Source organism: Pezoporus wallicus, unplaced genomic scaffold, assembly GCF_028554395.1.
Source record: "Pezoporus wallicus isolate ANWC-B61680 ecotype Strahan unplaced genomic scaffold, APGP_CSIRO_Pwel_v1 contig_9123, whole genome shotgun sequence".
Lineage (NCBI taxonomy): Eukaryota > Metazoa > Chordata > Aves > Psittaciformes > Psittacidae > Pezoporus > Pezoporus wallicus.
Window position 1 is genome coordinate 314988 of NW_026641571.1, and position 26180 is coordinate 341167.

At 46.4% G+C, this 26180-nt stretch overlaps 1 protein-coding gene across 1 annotated transcript in view; it reads right to left on the reverse strand.

Moving 5' to 3' along the window:
* Positions 1-980: 980 nt before the first annotated feature.
* The window catches only part of IGFN1 (immunoglobulin like and fibronectin type III domain containing 1), a 30835-nt gene continuing 5635 nt past the window's right edge, over positions 981-26180 (reverse strand). Inside the window, exons 4-28 of the mRNA XM_057424490.1 lie at positions 24192-24331; positions 23494-23593; positions 22976-23023; positions 22394-22439; positions 21731-21905; positions 21041-21154; positions 19918-20089; positions 19024-19296; positions 17390-18040; positions 16988-17311; positions 14637-16930; positions 14207-14552; positions 13352-14131; positions 12005-12129; positions 11146-11287; positions 10341-10637; positions 9569-9868; positions 8360-8533; positions 7429-7557; positions 6643-6945; positions 6170-6258; positions 4845-5040; positions 3987-4286; positions 3414-3740; positions 981-2155 (exon numbers count right to left, since the gene is read on the reverse strand). Of these exons, the coding sequence (XP_057280473.1) occupies positions 2142-2155; positions 3414-3740; positions 3987-4286; positions 4845-5040; positions 6170-6258; positions 6643-6945; positions 7429-7557; positions 8360-8533; positions 9569-9868; positions 10341-10637; positions 11146-11287; positions 12005-12129; positions 13352-14131; positions 14207-14552; positions 14637-16930; positions 16988-17311; positions 17390-18040; positions 19024-19296; positions 19918-20089; positions 21041-21154; positions 21731-21905; positions 22394-22439; positions 22976-23023; positions 23494-23593; positions 24192-24331 (7859 nt within the window). The 3' untranslated portion in view covers positions 981-2141. The remainder of the gene's footprint in view (positions 2156-3413; positions 3741-3986; positions 4287-4844; positions 5041-6169; positions 6259-6642; positions 6946-7428; positions 7558-8359; positions 8534-9568; positions 9869-10340; positions 10638-11145; positions 11288-12004; positions 12130-13351; positions 14132-14206; positions 14553-14636; positions 16931-16987; positions 17312-17389; positions 18041-19023; positions 19297-19917; positions 20090-21040; positions 21155-21730; positions 21906-22393; positions 22440-22975; positions 23024-23493; positions 23594-24191; positions 24332-26180) is intronic.

The following is a 26180-nucleotide window of genomic DNA, read 5'->3' on the forward strand; positions in this document are numbered from 1 at the left end:
CCTCTGCATGGGGTGTAAGTGGCTTCCTTACCCACCTTTGGGACTCCAGCAGCAGCCACCTCCTGGTGTGCATCTCCAGCCCAGCTGCACTGTCTGCTCAGGAGCAAAGGCAGTTCTGAGACAGGCTTTGGAAGCAGAGGCAATGATCCCAAATGCCCTTTTCCCTCTCCAGATTTCTTGTCAGCCCCCTTTAGGTATTTGATGATGTTTGGATCTAAGTTACAGGAGCACACAGAAGGGCACCATCCTCAATGATCTGAGGGTGATGCTCTCTTGAGTGTACTCCTGCCATAACCTCATAACCCAGGAAAGAAGTGTTCAGGCCTTTAGCTCGAGGTAAGACATTGCCAATGGCAGCTCTTAAATGGAGTTTCATGGGAGATCTAAAGCTTCTCAGGCCTCTGAAGGAGCTGGAACCACAGAGCTGCTCTGCAGAAGCCTGGGGACACCTGGAGGACTCCGCAATCCTACAGCACCACTCCCTGGAGATGAAGGGATGGGACCAGGTGAGCAGCCAAGGGAGGAGCAAGGGCAGAAGCTGGGCCCCGATGGAAGACAACACTCAGTGAGGAGCAGCCCTGGGTTATCACACTGTGAATAAACTGACCCTTGCTGAAGGTTAGCATGCCACATGAATGTACATAGCAACTGGCAGTGATAGCTCCAAGGAAGGAGGCATGGCATCACTTGCTATGGGTACATCCTCATCAGCAAGTGCTGCCTCATGCCACCGTGCACATGTCCTTTTGAGCCTAGTTAGCACGAGGAGAGCCTGCACCACTCTGCCACCCCACAGATGAGCAAGAACCAAACTTGTAAAAGCCTTGTAGCTGTTCTTCTGTTCTCCCAAGGTGAAACAGGAGCCTACACGCACACAACGCAGGGTGAGGGGTGAGCTCACACAGCCGTTACATGGCTGACAGGGATTACAGTCAGGAATTGGCTGCGCTTCCTTCTCCAAAATAAAAACTTACTCATGATGCAATTGCCTGAATTATGGTTTAATTTCATAATCTACTGTTGCTTTGTCTACAACATCGTACAAAATAGCAGCAGAAAGAACATTTCAGCCCCACATAAATGTTTGACTGGGTCTGAGGATCCAGTGCCTTTGAGTCTTTGATCTACGCTCTCCTGCTGTCTAGATGCTGTCAAAGTACCTTTGGTGCTAAGGCTCCAGGGCTGTATGTTCGTACAGTCCTCATAACATTTGTGCTTTCCAGTCTCCTCCTCCACTCAGTGGTGGAATTCCCCAGCCATGGCAGAAGATCTCTGGTGGTACCTTGTCTTTCTGGTCAAACATGGAAGATTTTGAACCTCTTTTTGCATTAGGCAAAAACATTCCAGCAAGGACATGAGGTAGGGGCAGTTCTGTTTCAAAGGTGATGGTTTAGGACAGATACATCCTGGTTTACAGCACTTGCTACAGTAGATCTTCTAAGTACAGCATTGATCTGCACACACAAATACAATTGATTCTAGGTTTTCAATCATTCCCATCAATGAATTTTTGCTGGGAGTAGCACTACCCCATGTTGGCCAATCTGAGGATGCATCCCTTTATAGCCCAGATAAAACTAGCAGGCAGATCCTGGTTTCAGCTTAGAGGTTAAGGAAAATAAAAGATTTGGCTGCTACTGGCGGTGGAATAAATGCAGAACACAATTAGGAAACCTGCTGAGAATTACATGGAATCTGATATGATTGCTTTGGATTAGAAAATCACGCACTAAAAGGCTTCATTGATCTTTGGTGTCAAGAAATACTCTTGCTGCAGCCTGCCAACAGGTGAGTGGGGTGGCAGAATGATCTCTCCCACCTTTGTTCTCCTTGGAAAGTTTCATTTTGGCCAATTATTTTTCCTCTCATCTTCTGTGTTCCTGAAGCTTCTAACTGTGCTTTAAAGGTCTAGTGGAAAGCCATGATCATTACAAAGAGATACAATTCTTTTAATGCTTTTTCCCCCAATTTTGGCTACGGTGCAGCATCATGTTCCAAATGCAACTACTGGATCTGAAAACGAAAGCACTCGGACTATAACACACATCTGCAAAGAAAGACATAGCCTTTGTGTAGACCAGTTCTCAATAAAACCCTTCATATTTACACAGCAGTGCAGGGATGGTCTCAGGAAGGTCATGCTACAGGGTGGAGTCTGAAAAGAAGAGGAAGAGAGAAGTAGCTCAATGTTGTAATAAGGGAGATGTCTGCAAAAGGATTACAGGGACTGAATTGACCCATTTCTCCACTCATATAATCCCACCAAGGTATTCTGAATTGCATTCAAAGGAAAACATATGGCTCAAAGTAAAGGATATTTCAAAATGAACTGTGTAAAATCACCAGCAGTATTTATCTAAAAGCATAACCCACCACCAGGAACAAGAACAGCTACAAGACCATCCTCACTTGGAGCATTGTGTGCAGTTCTGGTGTCCTCAACATAAAAAGGACATGGAACTGTTGGAACAAGTCCGGAGGAGACCACGAGGATGCTCAGGGGCTGGAGCACCTCCTGTATGGAGACAGGCTGAGAAAGTTGGGGCTGTTCAGCCTGGAGAAGAGAAGCTGTGTGGAGACCTCAGAGCAGCCTTCCAATATCTGATGGGGGCCTATAGGGATGCTGGGGATGGACTCTTCCTCAGGGACTGTAGTGACAGGACAAGGGGTAACGGGTTAAAACTGAAACAGGGGAAGTTTAGATTGGATCTAAGGAAGAAGTTCTTTACTGTGAGGGTGCTGAGGCACTGGAATGGGTTGCCCAGGGAGGTTGTGAATGCTCCATCCCTGGCAGTGTTCAAGGCCAGGCTGGACAGAGCCTTGGGTGAGATGGTTTAGTGTGAGGTGTCCCTGCCCATGGCAGGGGGGTTGGAACTGGATGATTTTAAGGTCCTTTCCAACCCTTACTATTCTATGATTCTATGATCAGTCCTATCCTCAGTCAAACACACTGATTCTCTACTCACATCTGGATGGCCCTATTTAACTTACACCTCATCCCTCTCTTTCCTCCTTTCTCATTCCCTTTGGCCACATAACACCAGCTCTTTCCTCACTGCTTCACCCAACCTTGCACATCTTGCAGGACCTTCTGCTCTGCAGCTCCTGCACTATAGAAACCTCAGACATTATCTTAATAAATGAAGGTGGGATATTTTTTTCTAAAAGAAAAACAAAATTCCTGGATCATGTAGGAATCAAGAGCTTTTCTCATGCCTGCCTTTTCATTTCTATTTCATAGTTGATGTCTAGTAAGATAATTAAAAATTCAATGAAGCAGTCCAAATATCCACTGCCTTATGGGAAATTGCTCTTGCCAGTAAATAAAGCTGCATGGCTACAATTTTAAGGCATCTTAACAGCAGTGATGTATCTTGACATGCAGGAAGAGGAGCATTAAGGATCGTAGTTACCTTTAATAGTGAGGAAGGCTTTGCTGAACGCACGGCCCGATTCGTTGGTGGCTTCTACCATATATTCTCCTTCATCCTGTTTCGTGACACCCAGGATGACCAGGGAGCAGACTCCAAAGTCGTTCGTGCAAAAATAGGTGGGATCAGTGGAGAGGTCTCTACTGTCCTTGTACCAGCTGATCTTTGGAGCTGGATGGCCTCCAACCGCACAGCTCATGTGGCACTCGCTGCCGGTGGTCACCACGTGAGGCTTCAACGGGACAAGGAACCTTGGGGGCTGGTTTTGATTAACTCCCTTGTACTTCTGGGGTTTGATGTGAAACTCAGCTGTAAATGACAAGCAGCATGGCTCAGATACCGCTCCACAGCAAGAGAAAGCAGCGGTTAAAGGACTGACTTTCAGTCATGACACTTCCTTCCCTGCCCCACTGGAAGGTCTTAGGGTATCCCTGTGCATTCTCTAGGCAACTAAACATTCCCAGGCGACCACCCCCATTTCAGGATGGTGTGTTAGAAACAATACACAAAACAAAGCAGGACAGCACACACAAACACCTGTAAAAGCTGATTTACCCTTTGGTTTCCGGATTCGCCAAGGCTGCACAGTTTCAGATGGACCACTGGTTCCCAAGTTGTTTTTTGCCACAACTCTGAAGTAGTAGTCCCGGCCTGGGATCAGGCGGGTGAACGTGAACTTGTTGGTGTAGATCAGGTCGCCCACCACACGCCATGTGCCCTTCTGTGATTCACGTTTCAGGACTGTGTAGTAGAGATCTCTCTCCCATTTCTCGGATGCTGATGGCTCCCAGGTGACTGTCACTGTGTTTGGCACATTCTCTTGCAGTTGAATAGGTCCAGGCGATTGCGGGATATCTGTCAGATGAAGGCAAATAGTATCAAAGATGTAGGGAAAGTGGCACAGTATAGAACCCTAAAAACTTGGAGTATGTTCTAGTTCTGGGGGCTGAGTAAACAGCCTGGCCATTAGAAAGGACAAGATTTGATTCCTTCGCCAGTCACACCAACTCATTAGCTATTAACTGCACTTCTGCCACGTTACATCTGCATTGCTTGGCTCTTCCCTTCTTATAGGGAGGAGATGAGGGTGGTACAGTTGAATGTTTTCACCTCCTGGTGAGACAGCGTATAGAGATGTAGTAGCTATGACTAAATGTCCTACAGCCTGCTGCTGCCTAACCGTAGACTGTTACCACGGGTATGATCTGCTCTCCTGTGTTTTGCACTCCCCTATTTAAGCAAAGTCACTTGGGAAACCAGGTGTCATTTTAACCACTGGATTACTCTGTCCTGCAGACACCACCCAATCTCATGGAAAACTGCACTGAATTGCACCCGTGCTCACCACGATCAACTCAGTTTGTGGTCTACCTGCAGTAAATCTACATGGATATCTGGTAGTGAGGGAGTCACCTGTAACTTGAACTTGGAAGCTGAACGTTTCTCTTTTCCCTAACCCATTCTGGAGCTCAACGGTGTAGGTGCCGCTGTCAGTGAACTCAGCTGCTCCAATCAGCAGCTGCGTGGTATCATCTTTGGTTTTTATTGTAGCCTGGCTTGGAAGAGGATGCCCATCCTTTAACCAGGTCACCACTGGGTCTGGAGACCCCTGTAAAGAAAAGCACAAGTTATGGCCCACTTGTTTTGCCTCCGGATTGCAGCTTTAATTCTTTAGTTTCATTGTCCTGTCCCATATCATAGAATCCCAGACTGGTTTGGGTTGGAAGGGACCTTAAAACTCATCTAGTCCCAAAACCCTTGTCACGGGCAGGGACACCTTTCACTAGAGCAGGTTGCTCAAAGTATACCTGCAAAAATGTGTACCTACATAGACTCATAGAATCAATTAGGTTGGAAAAGACCTTTGAGATCATCAAGGCCAACCATTACTCCACCACGGCCAAGACCATCACTAAACCATATTGCTGATGGCCTTGTCTATTCAGTTTTTGAACACTTCCAGGGATGGTGATTTTCCTAAGGTACTATTTAGAAATATGGATGCAAGATGGACGCAAGAGATCTAAAGAAAGGGCTGCTGTAAAGTTTCTTTGCAACTCTTTCTCTGTGTCTTTTAAGACTGTTATTGGAATAAGTTGTTCAGGTTAACCATGTCAAACAAGGTGTGCGACATCAGGACAAGCAGCTGACATCAGGAGTTAATCTTTTCTACTGCTGGCTTTGAAAAGAAGAAACATCCTCAAAGTCTTTGTTTCCATTATGCCATCTTTGGTCTCTCCTCTTTTGGATATCCCAGACTTTATCTGTGTTACTCCAAGCTCGTGTCTAAGCAGACAGGATTTCAGTGCATCCATTCCTCAAGTCATACAGCTGAAGTCCTGCTGCTTAGTATTACAAACACAGTTAAGATGTGGCTAGAAACGTTACCTCAAAGTCTTCTGAGGGAGCCAGAGGGAAAGAACTGATTTTTAAACTAAGTATGACAGATGAGTACCAGATGATGCTAATATTGAGATGGTTGGATGGCCAGCACTGTGCCATCTGCAGAGGTTAAAGAGTCACCCTAATCTCTTATAGCACTGATGCTAAGAGTGACAGCTGAATTCTTGCTCATGTTTTCCACATGCAGAGAGCATACACAGCACATGCAGCTTAAAGAATCTGCTCAGTGTCTAGTAAATAAAATTCCACCCCAAGAAAGCTCAGTTTTCCTGCCTGGTATTGAGTACAACATAAAAACAGGTGGGGAATTCTTACTAACACGTTTGAATACTTACTTCAAAGGGAATATTCACTCGGATGGTATTTCCTGCTTTTATAACCAGGAAGCTTTTCACTGTGTCATCTATTAGTAACCTTGGAGGAACTGGAAAAGACAGTGATTGCAATGAAAAGTTGTACATTATTACTACAGTCTCCAGCTGACAGTCACACACCTGCGTTTGATATGCTCCTAATGCCTTCCCCAACAGCTAGTTGGAAAGAAAAGAGGAGAAAAAGCAGTTTTGGAGGGGGTTTTGTCATAATGAATCTTTAACAGGAGCTGAGCACTGTGCATTGCACATTTATTATCAGTTATCTTCAATTTCCTCATGATGTGACCAAACAAGACCATCCTGTAGAGGAGCAATGCAGTACTTGTCCTTCTGCCTGGGACTTAAAAGAAGCTTGTCAGTGACCTACAGACCTTGCCTGCATGCTGTTGCCTATAGAATGACCTTGCTCATTCTGAAAGCCCACTTTGACTTACCGACGGGGGGAGCAGGGCCAAGGAGAGCTTCAAGCTCTGCGGCTTCTCCTGGGCCACTGTCATTGAGGGCTCTCACACGCAGGAAGTATATCTCCTTGGCTTGGAGGCCTTTGACTGTGTAAGTGGTTGTCTCTATGGGAAGAACATTGCATTTGGTCCAGTTGAGGTTGTTAGAAGACCGCACTTCCACTTCATAGCCCTTCACATCACTCCCATCATTCGTTTCAGGTCTCTTCCATGTCAAGGTGATACTAGAGCTGTCACTGCTGCTCACGTGAAGGTCCTGCACTTGACCTAGAGATTCTGAAAAGAGAAATTTTATTTAAGTTATTTTTTTAGGAATTTTGTCCCCTTTTCTTCAGTCACTTCCTGAGATTCCCCAACATTACAGGATCACAGAATCATTAGGGTTGGAAGGGACCTCTGGAGATCATCTAGTCCAACTCCCCTGCCAAGGCAGGGCCACTTAAAGCAGGTTACATACTTGAAGCGTACTGGATATCAACCCTGAAACAGTCTGCGACCCATCCTGAATACTTCTCCACACTGTACATCTCCCCCATACATGGAGTCTGCCACATCTTGACTAAGACATAGCACAGGAAATCCTGCCATTCCTTCCTCATGCTGACAATGGATTCTATCCATTGCCATGAAATGTTCCCAATTATTTGATCTTCACATACCTTTACCAAGCACTTGAAGCCATCCTCTCTCCACTAACATCACCAGTCTGCATTCAGATGTACCAATTCCAAGCCAGAAGGATGGGGGCAGTGCACTTACTTGTGGAATCCCGTGCAAAAACAGGCTTTGACGGTTCACTGGCATCTCCTGTGCCTGCAGCATTGACAGCTGCCACGCGGAACTCATACTGCAGACCTTTCTTGAGATTGGTCATCTCCAGCTTCTTGTCTGCAGAATGAAAAGGAGAGTGTTGGCTCAGATGTATGCCATCAGGAGTCACATATAGATGCTGTCACTGATTCCCCTGCCCTTCCCTCTCCAAGTGCATGCTTCTGGAGCGTGTTCATTGTATTTCCTTTCAAATCAAACAGCACTTGAGAGCTATGAAGTTTGAAAAAAGGATAAATACTGTTTTTCCTCATGGGATAATCCTAAACTCTTCTATATCAGATAAGAAGTCCTAGCTTTCACCTGGTAGATAATGCTAGCTACAACCAAAACACCACTTACTTGCATTTATATATTCGTTGCATTTGTATATTGTATTTACATAGTCCTTGCACTTATAAATTCCTGTCTGCCAAGGTCCTAGTGCAAGGACTAGGGACAGTAGTTCTGCACATGGAATGAAGACTTTAGCTCCAGAAACTGAAGACATCAGTTTGTTTATAGAGGATGCAGCAGTGAGCTTGTCTGCACTCCTCTCCAGCCATATGCTGGAGATCATAATCCTCCTAATCCCAGGCATTCGGCTGTATATAAACCCAAGAGCTGGATTTGCTGTGGTACAGCTGTGAAACCTTAGTTGTGAGAAGAATGTAGTTGTGGGAAAACATACACCCTACGAAAGAGAAGAAGGTAAAACTTCATACAGGAGGAACGTGGTTGCGATGGGGACAGGCAGCAGCTCAGGAATTAGAGGGGAAACACTGGTGTGAGAAGGTGTAAGATCCTCAGCAGCTCCAGAACCCAGCTGACCTTTTTACCTTCTCCAGGTCCTCCAGTCTGCTCCAGGATTTAAGCAACCCACCTGCTATAGGCACGCTGTTGACTGGCAGCCAGGTCATGGTACCCTTCTTGCGCTTCTGAACGAGATACCCCACAATTCGGGAACTGCCGCTTTTCTGAGGTGCTTTCCAGGATATTGTGATGGCGTCTCTGCTGGCACTGACAACCTCAGGGGGATCTGGGGCACCAGGCGTAGCTAGAAAGAGGTCAATGTTTCGTTATTACAGCTACGTTTTCATTGCAAGATGACAAAGTGCCCTATGGCATTTCTCATTCTGATTGCCCCAAGGTATTCATGCGGATGTGTTTTAAAAGCCTGACTGAGACCTGAGGTCGTGGATCCTATCCCCCACACAAAGAGAATTCAACATGGACCTGTGTTCCTCAATTTTGTTTTCATTAATGACCTGCTGCCATCACAAGTGACAATTCCACTGTCAGCCTACAGAGTGAGGAATATCATTCTTACATGGTAAGATAAAGACAGCATCATTCCTGCTTTTAATGGTAAAAACCAGAAACAGAATAGCTTTTCTTAGCTCTCTGCTAACGCATTCAAAATGCAGGTCTTCTCATGATCATGAGAAGAATGTAGAACGATGAAAATCAGAATCAGAGCATTGCTTTCTCTCCAGTACTACATTCATGCTCATGGCAAAAGTGGTCTAGTATTTAAACTCATGGAAGGACAAGGTTGGACAAAGCCTTGGGTGAGATGGTTTAGTGTGAGGTATCCCTGCCCATGGCAGAGGGGTTAGAACTAGGTGATCTTAAGGTCCTTTCCAACCCTAACTATTCTATGATTCTACGACAAAGAATAGAATTAGATGTTTGGAAATCAGGGGAAGGAAGTCATCATGCTGAAAACTGCTGCACAAAAGGGAGACATTCCTTGGCCTATGGAGTTAAGAAAAGGCCTCACATATTCCCTGTGTAGCCACCCTGGGAAAAACATTCTTGGATCTTCATGCAGTGTTGCATTTCCCCTATGAAACTCACTTCCCAGTTCAGAATGGAGCAGAACTGAGAACCTAACACCACCCCGCTCAGCATCACCAAAGCCTGCAGAAAACTTCTAGTCCTGATGTGCAATCTCCACAGACTTCAGAGCTGCAATTCAAGTTTAGGACTGTAGCAACATCTGAAATGCAGTGAGATTCCCTTGATGTCATCTTTGACAATGAATTTTCCAGATGGTTGTTGAACACTGTTACAGAAAGTTCTTCCTTACCCTTACTGACAGCCTTCACTTCCTCCGATTCCAGTGCATCGCTGGTGCCCTCGGCATTCACAGCTCTCACCCTGAAGTAGTAGCTCATGTCTTGCTCCACTTTGTTGGTAGTGAAGGTGGTGCAGCTCCTGGGGCTTTCTCCCAAAGTCACCCACTCGTCCTTGCCCACCTGCTGTCTCTCAATGATGTAGTTTTGCACTGGTTTGCCCCCATCATCCTTTGGGGGCTTCCACTGAATGGTGATGTCGTTTGCAGAGCTCTCCACGATTTTGATGGGCCCTGTAGGTGGTTGGGGCTTGTCTGAAAAGATGAACACAGAGAGTCAATGAGCTGCCTCCTGCTCAGCGGCTGGGTGGAAGCCAGGCCCTTCCTCCATGCTCTCATTGCTCTCATTACTCTCATAAGCACTGCACCAATTCAGCCTGCTTATAAAGGAAGAGCACCATTTCTGGTCTTCCAAAAGAGCTCAGACATTTATGGTAGGGCTGAATTTGGCCTTGATCATCTATTTTAGATTTGCCTCTTGCACATAGTCCCATCTCCCACAGCTGCCCAACATTCAAAACCCACCTGCTGATGCTATGCAAAACCAAACCAGATCCGTGTCACCTTGGACTAAGAAAAACATCAGCAATCTTGGCTTGTACTCTGGTTTGATGAGAAATTCATCTTGGAATACCTGGTAACTCTAAATAAGATTGTTACCAGTGTTAATGGATTTCCTGCCTCAGCTTTACCATGGAAACCACAGTGGATGTTAGGGAGCTCTTACCAAATACCACAAGTTTTAAGTTGATCTCCAGGACCCCACTGTCATTCTTCAGCCTGACTTTGTAATCCCCAGCGTCCTTTCTCTCGCTGCTGGAGATGGACAGCTTGGTAAAGGTGTCTGTTTTATCAACACGGATCCTTGTGTCATCTGCTAGCTCCATCTTGTCCTTCAGCCAAGCTGCTCTGATTGGCAGCCGGCCCTCAAAAGGGATCTTGATGGTTACGTTCTGCCCTGCCTTGGCCACAGTAGGAACACTCGTTAAGTTTTTGAGGAGCACTTTGTCAACCTGTGGAGGATCTAAGCAGGCCATACAAGGTCATTAAAATCTGCAATTCAAAGAGGATAAGGCTTACCTTGGAGGGAAGGGCTTCCCTCTTGATGCTGCAAATAACGCTTAGAAGCTCATATTTGTACCTTCACCTTTAGTTGCACACTCAGTGCTTCATATATATTCATGTACTTTGCTAGGAGATGATCATCATAAGGTATATTTGGTATCACACCATCCTTTTCATGGGAGCAAATCTCTCATAGGAAATAGACTGAACACATGAATGAGGAATCTCGCCTGTTAAAGCATTAGTGCACCCAAAAATCTCTGAGGTAATAGAAGCTATTCAGGAAAGCTCCCTACTTAAATCTGTAAAGACAAAAGGCACTAACCTGTATGAAAACCATCTCCCATTTACATAGTTATTCTTTATAATAAAGTTCTCAATAACCAGCAATAGGTCTCTGAGAAGAAGTGTTCTGTTTAAAGCCCATCAAGCCCAGCACGCTGCATTGGCAGTTTGAGTAGACTCACCTTCAACAAAAATTGAAGCTTCGGTTTTTATATCTCCACTTTCAAACCTGTACTTCCCAGCGTGAATATCTTCCACTTTGTCAATAACCAGTTTGTGGACTAGACCTTCCTTTTTAAAGCAGACTCCCTCCATGCTGGTTAACTACGAGGTGAAGCACAGAAAGCAAAACACAAGAAATTGAGATGTAACTGAAAAGGCTTAGGAATGACACATGTTTAATTACAGTAATATTCTGAGGTTACTCATCCAGTAATGTTGCAGAAACATCATCAACATATTCACCACAAAGGCTTGATTTAAAGTCCATTAAAAGAACATTTTAGTACAATGTCCAAGCTCTCTATTTCTATTCTTAATGACAAAAACTTGGGTCCATGTTCGAGTACGACTGGATCCCACAGCAGGAATTACTATTCAGTGGTGTGTTGGAACCTAGAATAGGATGCCTACGTTTGACCTTAAGCACTGATTTGAAAGACCATTCTTTGCTTTACATCCCTCTGAAGTATCCTTTGAAGATTTCCCCCTTGCTCTTTGCACATTTCTCTCATTCACCAAAAGTAAAGAATTGCATGGCAAGGAAGTGCCCCACACCATCTCCACCCGTGAAAATGAATGGCAAACACAAAGGCTCCTATGGTCAGCAAGAATGAAACTGGTTTGCAGCAGTAAAAGGGAGAAACCTTGCTGGATTTCTATCAAGAATTTCATTATCAACAGGTTCCTGTAGAATCTTTCCAGGGCTGTATTCAGACTAGAGTAAGACTGGTAGAGGGAAGGACACTTTGACGCACCACCTAAGAGGTAGAGCCAGAGAGCAGAGCTCATCAAAGAATACAGCACTTAGAAGATACCCACCTTCAATCCATCTTTAAACCAGGTTCCTGTCACTCCATCTTTACTGACAGTGCAAGACAGCTCAGCTGGTTCCCCTTTCAGGACTCTGACATTCAGTAGCTGTTTGTTGACATGACAGCGTGGTGCTGAACATTCAGAAAGGAAGATGTTGAGAAGATACTAACTCTGCGTTAACACTGATAAAGAAATGTATAGATGAAAATGCATGTGCACAGGAGGAAAACAGAGAGCTTTTGGGGCTATATATACTGTAGTTATGTCAGGTTCTTGTACCACGAGGCTTTGGGCCAGCTGGCATGAACGCATTGCACTGAGGGGACATGCCAACTGGCTGGCATACAATATAGCCCCAACATCAACCTCATGGGGAATGGATTCGCCACAGATTGCATCATCTATCTACAGATTCACTATTTTAAGTCTCTGCTGATTTTCCTGGCTCCCTGTATGGGAGCCATTGGGAAAACTGGGCTACTGCAGAATACTCTTTTCTCTGCATTGAGCAGATATAGGACTGCCCAACCACTTCCTCCTAAACAGCCCCAAGTGTCACTAACTCTACCCCCTCTTTCCCCTGCTCTCCATTAACACCCTCATCCCCTTTCTAATAAACACCCCACCTCCTTCCCTATTAACTCCAGTTCCATTGATTTTCTTCCTTATTTATATGTATGCCCCATCCCTGGAAGCGTTCAAGACCAGGTTGGATGGGGCCTTGAGCAACCTGTCTAGTGGAAGGTATTTTCACAGTATCATCTTGCCAGTGTAGCCATTGGTCTCAGTCAAATGGCTGCATACACTTTACTCTCCTTCTACTATATGCAACACCTTATTACTTCTAATGTTACAAGAGAAAAGAGCACTTTAAATCAGGCCCAATGAGTCTATTGATCCATTATATGCAGGCACAGATTTGTTCCCAGAACTTGGAAGAAAAGATATCTACACTAGATCTTAGGACAAATAAAGTGATACAGTAAGTTTTAAATTGGAAAAACATCAAAGAAACATGGCCATATTCCTTGAAACACTATGGGAATTAATATGTCTGTGAACTCAAGTCTGCTCCATGTGGATCTGAATCACATATTTGATTGAACAGATGATACCTGGTTTAGATAATTTAAACAAAGAGAATTTAGACTTTTAAGGAGTGCAAGCTGAGCAAATTGTGTGAGGTCCAACAGCAAATCAGTGGTAGAATTAGGAACAGATCATAGTATAACCAAATTGTGACATATAGCTGCAGTTCTCTAAAGCACAAGATCCCATTTCTCTCCAGGATTAGGGATGTGAGGATCAACATGCAAAGCCCAGGAGGACAGAAGCCATGGATTCGACACATACCTTTCAGATCATCAAGGCAATAATGTCGCCTTTTTTCCACACTTTCTATGTTCTTCAAGAAATCATTTGTTTTAAAATCAAGGCTGGGTTCCTCTTTCCGCTGGTTTATCGAAGGAAGTCCACCATAACGAGCTGACATCTGACCATAATCCAATGAACCTTGACCAAACCTACCTGAACTCCTCCCACCAACAAATCTGTTAAGGGATTTACTCGCTGCCCCTCCAAAGGCAGATTTAGCGCCATGAAGGGACCGTAACTGCCCTAGATCTCTGCCTCCACCCCTGGCAGCTCCTTCACGTGAAAGTGAACTTCTGTCATCAGATGAACCTTTACTCCCTGATCTGAAATCACTGGCAGTGCCCTTTCCGGTTTCACGTCCAGTAGAAGACTTGCCAGGACGTGAATCCAGCCCATATTTACCCCCTCGTCCATCGGCACCTATCACATCTTCCTTACCACCTCCAGAACGTAACCCCTTCTCATCACCTCTCAAACTCCCAATGCCATCCACACCAGCCCTGGCTCCAGCTGACACACTGTCCTTGCCATAGGGAGACGCAGTATCCCTCATTGCAGATCTACCTACACCACCAAGTTCTGAGGAAAAGACATTTCCTGCTCCACCTGCATAACCTGCAGCTCTGCTAGGCACAGAATCCCTGCCATGGTGAGACCCCATTACTTCTGCACCTCCCAAATGAAAACCACCAGAGCCTGCCGCACCCCCACGTGGGACACCAGCCTTTCCATATGGAGATCCTACTACCCCTCCACCAGCTACAGCACCACCAAAGCCAGCTTCAACTGGGAGACCATCCTTTCCATATGGGGACCCAACTCCCCCTGCACCACCTGCACCAGAACCAGCTATGCCAGCACCAACTGGGAGACCATCCTTTCCATATGGAGATCCAACTCCCCCTGCACCAGCAGCACCAAGGCCAGCTCCAACTGGGAGACCATCCTTCCCATATGGAGATCCAACACCCCCTGCACCACCTACACCAGCACCAGCTATGCCAGCTCCAACTGGGAGACCATCCTTTCCATATGGAGACCCAACTCCCCCTGCACCACCTACACCAACACCAGCTATGCCAGCTCCAGCTGGGAGACCATCCTTCCCATATGGAGATCCAACACCCCCTGCACCACCTACACCAGCACCACCAAGGCCAGCTCCAACTGAGAGACCATCCTTTCCATATGGAGACCCAACTCCCCCTGCACCAGCTACACCAGCTCCAACTGGGAGACCATCCTTTCCATATGGAGATCCAACTCCTCCTGCACCACCTACACCAGCACCACCAAATCCAGCTCCAACTGGGAGACCATCCTTTCCATATGGAGATCCAACTCCCCCTGCACCAGCAGCACCAGCACCACCAAATCCAGCGCCAACTACACCAGCACCACTAAGGCCAGCTCCAACTGGGAGACCATCATTTCCATATGGAGATCCAGCTCCCCCTGCACCACCTACACCAGCACCAGCTATGCCAGCTCCAACTGGGAGACCATCCTTTCCATATGGAGATCCAACTCCCCCTGCACCAGCTACGCCAGCTCCAACTGGGAGACCATCCTTTCCATATGGAGATCCAACTCCTCCTGCACCACCTACACCAGCACCACCAAACCCAGCTCCAACTGGGAGACCATCCTTTCCATATGGAGATCCAGCTCCCCCTGCACCACCTACACCAGCACCACCAAGGCCAGCTCCAGCTGGGAGACCATCCTTTCCATATGGAGACCCAACTCCTCCTGCACCACCTACACCAGCAGCATCAAAGCCAGCTCCAACTGGGACACCATCCTTTCCATATGGAGATCCAACTCCCCCTGCACCAGCTACGCCAGCTCCAACTGGGAGACCATCCTTTCCATATGGAGATCCAACTCCTCCTGCACCACCTACACCAGCACCACCAAATCCAGCTCCAACTGGGAGACCATCCTTTCCATATGGAGATCCAACACCCCCTGCACCAGCTATACCAGCACCACCAAATCCAGCTCCAACTGGGAGACCATCCTTTCCATATGGAGATCCAACTCCTCCTGCACCAGCTACACCAGCAGCACCAAGGTCAGCTCCAACTGGGAGACCATCCTTCCCATATGGTGACCCAACTCCCCCTGCACCACCTACACCAGCAGCACCTATGGCAGCTCCAACTGGGAGACTATCCCTTCCATAGGGAGACCCAGGTCCTCCTGCACCACTTGCACCAGCACCACCAAATCCAGCTCCAACTGGGAGACCATCCTTTCCATATGAAGACGCAACTCCTCCTGCACCAGGTACACCAACACCACCTATGGCAGCTCCAATGGGGAGACCATCCTTCCCATATGGAGATCCAACTCCCCCTGCACCACCTGCACCAGCACCACCAAAGCCAGCTCCAACGGGGAAACCGTCCCTTCCATAGGGAGACCCAGGTCCTCCTGCACCAGCTACACCAGCACCACCAAATCCCGGTCCAACTGGGAGACCATCCCTTCCATATGGAGATCCAAGTCCCCCTGCACCAGCTACACCACCTATGCCCGCTCCAACTGGGAGACCATCCTTTCCATATGGAGACCCAACTCCTCCTGCACCAGCTACACCTGCACCACCTATGCCAGCTCCAACTGGGAGACCATCCTTCCCATATGGTGACCCAACTCCCCCTGCACCACCTACACCAACAGCACCTATGCCAGCTCCAACTGGGAGACCATCCTTTCCATATGGAGACCCAACTCCCCCTGCACCACCTACACCAGCACCACCAAATCCAGCTCCAACTGGGAGACCATCCTTTCCATATGGAGACCCAACTCCTCCTGCACCACCTACACCAGCACCAGCTATGCCAGCTCCAACTGGGAGACCATCCTTTCCATATGGAGATCCAACTCCTCCTGCACCACCTACACCAGCAGCATAAAAGCCAGCTCCAACTGGGACACCATCCTTTCCATATGGAGATCCAACTCCCCCTGCACCAGCTACGCCAGCTCCAACTGGGAGACCATCCTTTCCATATGGAGATCCAACTCCTCCTGCACCACCTACACCAGCACCACCAAATCCAGCTCCAACTGGGAGACCATCCTTTCCATATGGAGATCCAACTCCTCCTGCACCACCTACACCAGCAACACCAAGGTCAGCTCCAACTGGGAGACCATCCTTCCCATATGGTGACCCAACTCCCCCTGCACCACCTACACCAGCAGCACCTATGGCAGCTCCAACTGGGAGACCATCCCTTCCATAGGGAGACCCAGGTCCTTTTGCACCACCCACACCAGCGCCACCAAATCCAGCTCCAGCTGGGAGACCATCCTTCCCATATGGAGATCCAACTCCCCCTGCACCAGCTACACCAGCACCACCAAGGCCAGCTCCAACTGGGAGACCATCCTTTCCGTATGGAGATCCAACTCCCCCTGCACCAGCTATGCCAGCTCCAACTGGGAGACCATCCTTTCCATATGGAGATCCAACTCCCCTTGCACCACCTATGCCAGCTCCAACTGGGAGACCATCCTTTCCATATGGAGACCCAACTCCTCCTGCACCCGTTGCACCAGGTACACCAGCATCACCGAATCCCGGTCCAACTGGGAGACCATCCTTTCCATATTGAGATCCAGCTCCTCCTGCACCAGCTACACCAGCACCTTGTCTAAGTGGCCAGCCATCTGGACCATACAAAGCCTCCATTTCCCCTATAGAACTGCCACCTGCACCAGATGTAGCCTTAACTCCAACTGGAGTTCCACCTGGACCATACAGCAAGCCAGACCTTCCTGTCTGACCTAAGTGACCTCTAGCATGAAGTGCCAGGCCATCTTCACCATACGGGATCCCTATTTGTCCTTCTGTGTTTATGCTTGCTCCATCCCTATCAACTACAGTTGGCAGACCATCCTTGCCATAGGGGGACCTCATTCCTCCTGCAGTCTCGGCGCCTGCAGCATTCTTTCTAGCTCCAGTCCACGGACTAGTCCTTCTGAAGGAGCCATCCTTACCATTTCCCACTCCGGTTGAATCAGGATCAAGTCCATCTACCTCAGAACTTCCACCAGCAGCACCTGATCTCCCAACACCCCCAAAGCCAGCTCTGTAACTACTATCACCTAATTTACCATCCTTGTCATGCTGAAAACCCACACCTTCTCCATCAGCCATGCCAACGTTAGCACTACGTAGGATAACACCACCTCTGCCATCCACAGAATTCCATTCACCTACTGCTCCCGATTCATCACCAGTATCTTCTCTGCCTGCCATAGAATCCTTGCCTTGGAAAGGCCTTAATCCACTTTTGCCTCCAAAGCCTTTCAATCCCAAAATACTCCCATCACTTGTCATGGTGTATCCATCTAGATCTGCTTCAGAAAACTGCCCACCCCCCATACTTTCATTTCTGTTGGCTCTGCGTAGCCCATCCTTTCCCAAAAATCTATGGCTTCCATCAGCATCAACAGAGTGGCCTTGGCTTCCTCCTTGACCATTTCTGTACCAGCCATCTTTTTCCTCCTCAGTGTCCATAAGATGATCTCCATCACCAATAGATTCTCCCTGTCGAAGTTTCTTTGCCCAGTCTCTCTTTGGCAATGTTTCTTCCAGCCACTCAGAGCTTTCTTCTGCTTCACCTGGTCTCCCCTTTCCTTTGGCATCTGTATTGAAGATGCATGGTTTGATTGGAGGAGATAGAATTTACAGGAAAAGAGAGGGGGGAAAAGAAAAAGAGGACAATGAATAAGTCATGTACTGCATCAATACAAGAAGAATGTGGCAGCGTTTGTTATAGTTCCATTCTGGGACATGATAAATACATTTCAGTTCAAGTCCTGATTCTTTTCAGTGTCACATTCACACCTAATCTGTCACTTCTCAGTTGAAGACACAATCACGGTGAGTGGAAATGTGCTTGTTAAAGAAACCCAAGCAAGCAAAAAGAGGATTAAACCAAGGCACATTTCCAGCACAACAGGTCTACTTCAGAGGGGCTTAGATTGTAGCTGAGACCCATTAGTTCCTTTTGCCATCTCCCTCCAGCCCTGGAGGGGTTACAGACTAGCCCACAGACGGGCCATCAGTTCCCACTTTAGGAAAGACTTTTTAGAAAGCAGGATCTCAAAAGCAACCAAAGCAACCACCTTTCAGAAGCAAAAAATACACCAAGTGTTTCCTATCTTCCTTTGAGCTGCTTCTAACCTGTTTAACCTCTAGTATGGAAAGAAATGACTACCTGACAAGTTAGTATTGAATAGTGTTGATAGCACAGAATTGATAGTACCTAAGGCTGCTTTATCCCCTGCATGCTGTGCTGTGTTCACACAGGGACAGCTTCAGCAAAAGCATATGTTGAGCTATGGAGGTTTTTTTAATAACTGATGGAGAACATATAACTACATAGTAGCTGTAAATAAGCTGATGGGATTTGTCAGGATTAATAAAACAGGAAAAATGTGCCTTATCTGAAGAGGAAAGATGGTCTATCCAGACCTTCATTTTCCAGGTGTAACTTGGAAAACAGATGCTCTGCAATTCAGTTCTCAGCATAGAATCATCCCAATGAGCAACCAGGCAGTGAGTGGAATGCTATTTTGTTAACACACCCAAGCCAACACCATGGCAATAACACAGTGGCACTTACGCTCTACAATAAGCCAGGCATTTGAGGAGGAAAGTCCAGTGTCGATGGTGTACATGCCGTTGTCAGAGGGCACAGCGTTTTTGATAGTCAGCTGGTGGGTCAGCCCATCAGGACTTACAGAGATCTGGTGCTTCTCACTTGCCTCCAGGACGTTGGTTTTGTGCAACCACACAGCATCATGGCAAGGGGTGCGTAGGACACACTTGAAGACGGCATCTTCATTCTCAGGGCAACTCATATTGCTGAGTGGCTGCTCAAATCCCACAGGGATGGCTGCAATGGAAAATCAAATGCTACAGAAAGGAAACAGCTATTTGTCTTCCAAGAAAAACTTGTTGCAGCTAAAGGCAGGCAGACAGATGGGAACGTGCCATGCTTGTGAGCACAGGTTTAAGCAGAAAAAGCAAAGACTGAGATGTGCTCCTGTGCCCATTTTTACCAGCCAGAAGAGCAGATTTTTTTGTCTTTGTTATCTTCTGAGGCATTTATACCCCACATCACTGTGATGTGCTGAGGATTTGTAGTCATTAATGTATTTCAGCAGCATGATACTTGTATCGAGTTCATAGTAGTTATTATTCTGAGCTTACAAAAGGGAACTACAGCATGGGATAAGATAAGGAGGTTCCTCACTGTCATCTAAAAGTCAGAGCCAAACCGGTACTTGAACCTAGTCCTTTGGACTACAAATGCAATGCCCAAATCACACCATCACCCCCCTGCTCTTTTTCACCTGTGTCATCTGAGGAGCCCTTATGTGGCCACCAAACCCCATGTTCTGTAGTTACCGGGTTTCACTGCTGAGCTTTGCATCTACTCCTAGTAAAAAACTTCCAGCAAGAACTACTTTCTTGTTGCAGTTGCACCTCCCATACATGTAACTCAGTTCCTTACAGTCAGGGTCCAGTTCAGTTGAGAAAACAGGCACATCCTCCACTCGGACTTGATACAATCCTGCATCTTCCTGCTGCACATCGTTGACAATGAATATGTACTTTTTCCCAATTTGCCTCAGGCAGTGCTTCCCATATTCATTACTCGTTTCATACCTGAGCCTTTCACCATCCTAGAAGAGAGAAGAGCATACACTTTAAGGCAAGGTATTTCAAACACACCAGGCTAAATCGGTGCTGGGATCTCCTTGTTGATATAAATGAATAACAACACAGAATTCTACACTAGTGCTATTCACAGTGGACTCATTGCTTATGGAACACCCGGGCAATGCTGTGCACATTAAGGCCTCCATGGAACAGAGCAACAGGCTCTCAAATTAGGTAAAAAACAATCCTAGCTCACATGGGGTTTTGAAGCTTAAGAAATACACAGTTACTATAACTTTGAAGACAAAGTACTTTCTTTGCTTAGGTTTTAGCATCCTCACAGACAGATAGGTGGGTGAGCTCACCACCTTTCTGTACCACTTCGGTTACTTCTCCACATTGTGGCTACATAGACTTCATGCCATGCATTTGATTCGGAAGTTCATAGAGCTAGTCTGACCTCCTCTTCAATGGATTCCAATTAAAGCCACTAACAACAGAAAAACATCCACAGCACTGATCAACCTGGGCGTCACACTGCAATAACCACAGAATTCAACGGGATGTTTTACCTCCTTGAGATCTTCTTTCACAGAAGTAAATTTTAGTGGAATACACTCTAGAAAGTGCATAAAATGGGCCTGGTTTTCATAGATGAAACTGCAGAATTTCTGCAGCCTGAAAGACACTGTTTGAGTTTCCTTTTACTGGAAGAGCCCTTGAAGTCAAAAGGATGTCAGTGATCGACTGCTTCCCCTGTACTTGAAGGGCTACAAATCCCAAGTGATATTCACCACTAAAGATGCACCTGGACCCCCACATCAACACTTCTCCCTGACCAGCTGAGGGTTCCGCAATGGACATAAAACTTTAAGAAGTTTATTTCCTCTCAACCACTGCCCAGATCAAGCATTTAACGGTGAAGATGACTTCAGTGGCTGCTATGAACTGGCCAAGTGATGTCGCTCCCTCACCTTAAGCAGATAGACTTTGCTTTTTCTACTTTTCAGGTCCATCTCCAGGCTGAACGTAGCTTTTCCATCCTTGGTGACTTTGATGTGTTTGAAGTTTTTGATACTGTGTATTAGCTGCAAAGAAAGACACAAGAAGCTCATAAATGAGAAGGTTGCCACAACAGAAGTTCTTCAGCTATCGAACTAATCTGAAATCTACTTTATATCTGCATGGAAAAGAGCTACCTCTAAGTGAATGGAAGAAGCAGCTCTAAGTTTCCACAGTTTTCTCCTGTAGGCAAGTTGTATTTTGCATGTTCCCTCCTGGTCATTCACACACTATGCAACCACTGTCCAGGTTTCTAAATGTCCCTCCATATGAAAGCCAGTTTTGACTCTCAGGTGTGTAACTTGTCAATTGGGCATCCAAATTCTCATCAGGGACAACCGAACACAGATTTTAGCATTACCTTACATTCAGTATAACTCCTAAAGCTTATGAGCTGAACTTCAGAACTGTTAGCATTTTCATCTGCATGAGTAGAGAAGTAGGAGTGCTTTAAAACTTTGGCAGAAAGCATTCTCTGTCATACAACAGTTGCATCTACAAAGCAATTTAGGAAGGTTTAACCTAGTTAAAGAAGCTCCTACAAAACTATAGGACTCTAGTTTGATAAGATCAGTGCCTTCTCTGGTTGCAGTTTATTTTACCTCTCCTTGTTCACTCTCTGCGTCCTTCCTCAGCTCCTGCAGCTTTTTCAGCATCCCACGGAAGTCAACAATTCCATATTTGATACAGATTTTCTCATAATCTCTCTTATCTGCATGCAGCAGCAATTGCCAAACTGCTTCTTTATCCAAGGGTTTGGGTTTTGGTGCTGGGGCCCTTAGAACCAGGGGAAAAAAAATATATCTAGACATTTTGACAGACAACAAAAGGTCTTGGTTTTCTATACTTAAGCCCCTTCCATCTCTCTTTGTCAGTTCTGTAGTTCACTTGGCCCTGGAGATGTAAGCAAGAAAGAACGGGACTGTTACAGAACAGTTTTGCTGCATCTATACTACACATTAGCTGCTGCCAGGGAGCAGTCTTGCCCTGGGCCATATAGGCAGCTGTACACTGTTCAACCAGCAGCAGTCACCGGCACTGTTTGGTCCAGGCTGACTTGCTCTCTCCCAGGTAATTTCCCAGCACAGTTCAGGAGCTGGCACACTCCGAGGTCATTCCCATGAGGCAATCTTTGGGAGTTCCCTCCTGCGGAATGAAGGGATCGGAACCAAGAGGTGTTGTTGCCTTCAAGATCTATGAAGCTGTCCCCTATCCTCAAGAAACCTTTAGGAAGTGTAACTATGGCCTTCATTGGGGAGGCTTACCGCTTCCTCAGCCGCTTCCTGGAGTCCTCAAGCGTCCTCTTTAACTCTATCACAGCAGGAGGGGGAACAAGAAACATTCAGATACCCAGCAGTATAAAATATATCCCCCAAAACATGGTAATGCAAAATAGCCCCTGGCCAAAGGCCATTCTACTGATGCTGTTCACCTCTGGTGACTTTTCCACACTTGACATGAAACTTGGAGCCAGTTTTCTCTGCAATCCTCATGTCCTTTGATGCTATTAAAGTCCATCACTTCCTAGTGATTCCTCTCTTTCTAGAGAGGACACTCAAGAAACCTACTATTTCCCAGCTGTGTTAACATGTTGGGTCCTGATGTATTTGACATCACAGAATCCTTTTCTAGCACTAATGATTCCTGAATCATTAACTAGAACAGCTCAAAGCCATGTCTAAGATCATCACTTTTCCCAAAGGTAAACAGTAAGCAGAGACAACACAACATGAAAGATCCATTAACCCTTCTCTCACTTTACAAGTTTGGGGCAGTAATAATGTGGTAGAGAGAGTATCAGCTTTGACCCCCTGCCTCAAAAGAAAGGAGCAATCTAGCAAACTTACCATCAGCAGCATGAACAGGGACGTATTTGGCTTTCCTCTTAAAGCCAACTGAAAACAGAACAAATCAGAACAAGCCATAATTCAGACTAACAGCAGTAACCCAATGACAAGAATGGGTCAGATATATTTAACCACAAAGTGCCAGTTTCACTGCACTGACTATAAAGAGAAGCAGGGAACTGAGGTCAGGTGGCATCTGAAGTGGGATGGATCCCTCTCAAAAGACTGCTTCATTCAATGCTGTAAAGAAAGGACTGAGCCACTTCGACACTAAATCCAGAGTGCCTGATTATGGTCCAGTGCGGTGACAATAATACCACTTTCTTCTCCCTTGCCTCATACTGTCATTGAGTGACCAAACTGGGGGGAGTCACAGGGGAGCTCCAGTCCTCAGTGAGGGAAAAAGTAGACCTTCACACCAAGGATACTTGGACAATGCTCTGGGCACCCACCCACAGAGGACAGCAAAAGTACTTGAGCCCAACAGACCTTTGGAGCACAGAACCTGTCAATCCTACCTTGTATGATCCTGAGGCCAGCAGAGCATGAAGCTTCCCCATATTCATTCACAGCAAAGCAACGATACAAATCACTGTCTTTTGCAGTGAGCTTGTTTATCTTAAAAAGAAGAACACAGTGAAAGCTCACAGGGATGTGCTGTGGATCAGCTCACACTCGCTCAACGTCTAACAGCTACTCAGTGACATCTCAGATCTTTCTTCTGTTACCAGAACTACTCTGAAGAGCTTTGTTTGCTTATCTTCATGATATCTCAGATCTGGTGACATAGAATCATAGAGCATCAAGGGTTGGAAAGGACCTTAAGATCATGCAGTTCCAACCCCCCTGCCATGAGCAGGGACACCTCACACTAAACCATCTCACCCAAGGCTCTGTCCAACCTGGCTTTGAACACTGCCAGGGATGGAGCATTCACACCTTCCCTGGGCAACCCATTCCAGTGCCTCAGCACCCTCACAGTAAAGAGCTTCCTCCTTAGATCCAATCTAAACTTCCCCTGTTTAAGTTTGAACCCGTTACCCCTTGTCCTGTCACTACAGTCCCTAACGAAGAGTCCCTCCCCAGCATCCTTATAGGCCCCCTTCAGACACTGGAAGGTTGCTATGAGGTCTCCAGTCATATCTCTATTGCCCACTGCAGGTTTTCCATTGCTCTCCTGCTTCCATGAGTCCTGTCTGAAATAGTTGATATTTACCTGCAGAACGAATTCATTTGTAACGCTATTGAAGAATGTTTCATATTTGGCAGGGTCATCCATTCTGCCTTGTGTACGCGTCCATTTCACGTCAGGGGTTGGGACACCTCTGACCACAGCTCTGAAGATGGCATTTTTACCTTTGAAAAGAGGCAAGAAACTAGTTAAGACAGGCTTGAACCTGAAGACTTTCATGGCAAGCCCCTTATGTTATCAATGGCATGATCCCCAGAGTGAGAAATCTCTGGTTTAGGCAAGTCTATCTTTTTGTTTTCCTCTTTAAAAGACGCCTAAATTACCAGTTAAAGTTGCATTAAATGCCAAAATCACTGCAAGCCATCTGCCCTAATCTCCACTCTATCTTACTGGCTTTCAAAGAGATGACTTGAAAACTCATCTCTAAAATTCACCACTGACACAACATGGTCAATGTGGGTTTACTGCACAGCCACACAGATAGGAAGTTATGCAGCCAAAAAAGCAATTCTTTGGTGTCTTGGTCTTATTTTCATCTCCCTCAATATCTGGGCAGGGCCAAAGAGCAAGCAGTTATTAGCCCAAGTCCAGGTTTGTCTGTATTCAATCATAAAAGGCCTTTACCATGTGGTCTTAGCCTGCAGACATGGCTGCACAGATCCACTGATCAGCTCTGAATTCAATGATGCTATAGCAAGTTCAGCCTAGACCTGCTTCTGGCAGCTTGCATGCACTACTTGTACCACAGCCATGAAATGCCCAGATCCATTCTGATCACACACATATTCCCTACAAGTTCCCATTCCTTCTCTTTGCTGGGACCATGCTGGGCAGGATGTTAAATAACAAAGGACTTGCTGTGCTGGAGTCCCCTATCTCTAGACATCAGTAAAGTTCATCTGTGAATAGTTGTAGCTCCTGATCTCTCTTTCATTTGGATAAGCTTGGATTTAACAGAAGGTGGAAAAAGGAAAATACCCCTTCTGCACACTGAAGAAAACATGTTCTGAACAGACCACACTGTACCACAACTGGGAGCACCCATGCAGGGTACGATGGACTCCCTACATGTCATCCTTCTGCAACTTCTTCCTCACCTGTTAGCCTCACACCACTTTGTACTCCAACCACACCAGGCTCTGCTGTTTGAAGAGGAAAGGGAGGGAGAAGAGGATGGGGTTTGCCTGTGAGCTCTCTCCTTCTCTGCTCCCCTAAGAACCTGAGTATTCTGCAGCTGCCCACAGACATCTCCAACAGCTTTACCACTGCCCAGTACAAACCTTTCCTTCCAGAAGGCTTCAAATACATTAGAAGCACTATAAACCAACAGACCAGAGAAGTGACTCGTGTAGGTGAGTGGGAGTGTCTGTCACAGGGCAATAGAAATGGAGATGAGTTATCCATGGATGTAGCTCAGGGTGGGAACAATTGCTACCTTTCTTTTGCAATAGTTTTGGCCTTCAGATGACCAACACAAAGGTCTCTCCAGGCAGTCTTGCAATGTTTCCCACACCCTTCTGCAGTCACCACCAAAACACTCACTTGATGCAGCAAAACCTGCTGCCTGCAGATTCTTATCAAAAGGCATCTTCGGACTTTTCCTGAGATTGCAGCACTATTATTAAACTCTGATTATGCCTTCGTCAAATTTTAGTCATTCTGGTTGCAATTCCCCATGCCCCAAGACAGCTCCCCAGCTAGGAGTGTCAGCTCTGCCATGCACTGACCACAATGGGGCAATGATGATATAATGAAAGACACTCATCGTGCCTGAATTCCCTAATATCTTATATATGAACTACGAGGAACCTACTGTAAATGAACTCACTTGGAAACGTTAGAGAGGCTGAGCGAGGGGAAGCTGGTGGAGCAGGAGGGATGTACCACTAGAGGCCACTGTGCTCCTTCAGAACGTCTCAATGGCTCTTGAAACTCAACGCACGGTGTGCCCACACTGAAATCCAGGCTGCCAGGATGGGTTTAGTCTTGTGAGGAAAGAGGAGCCACACGAGC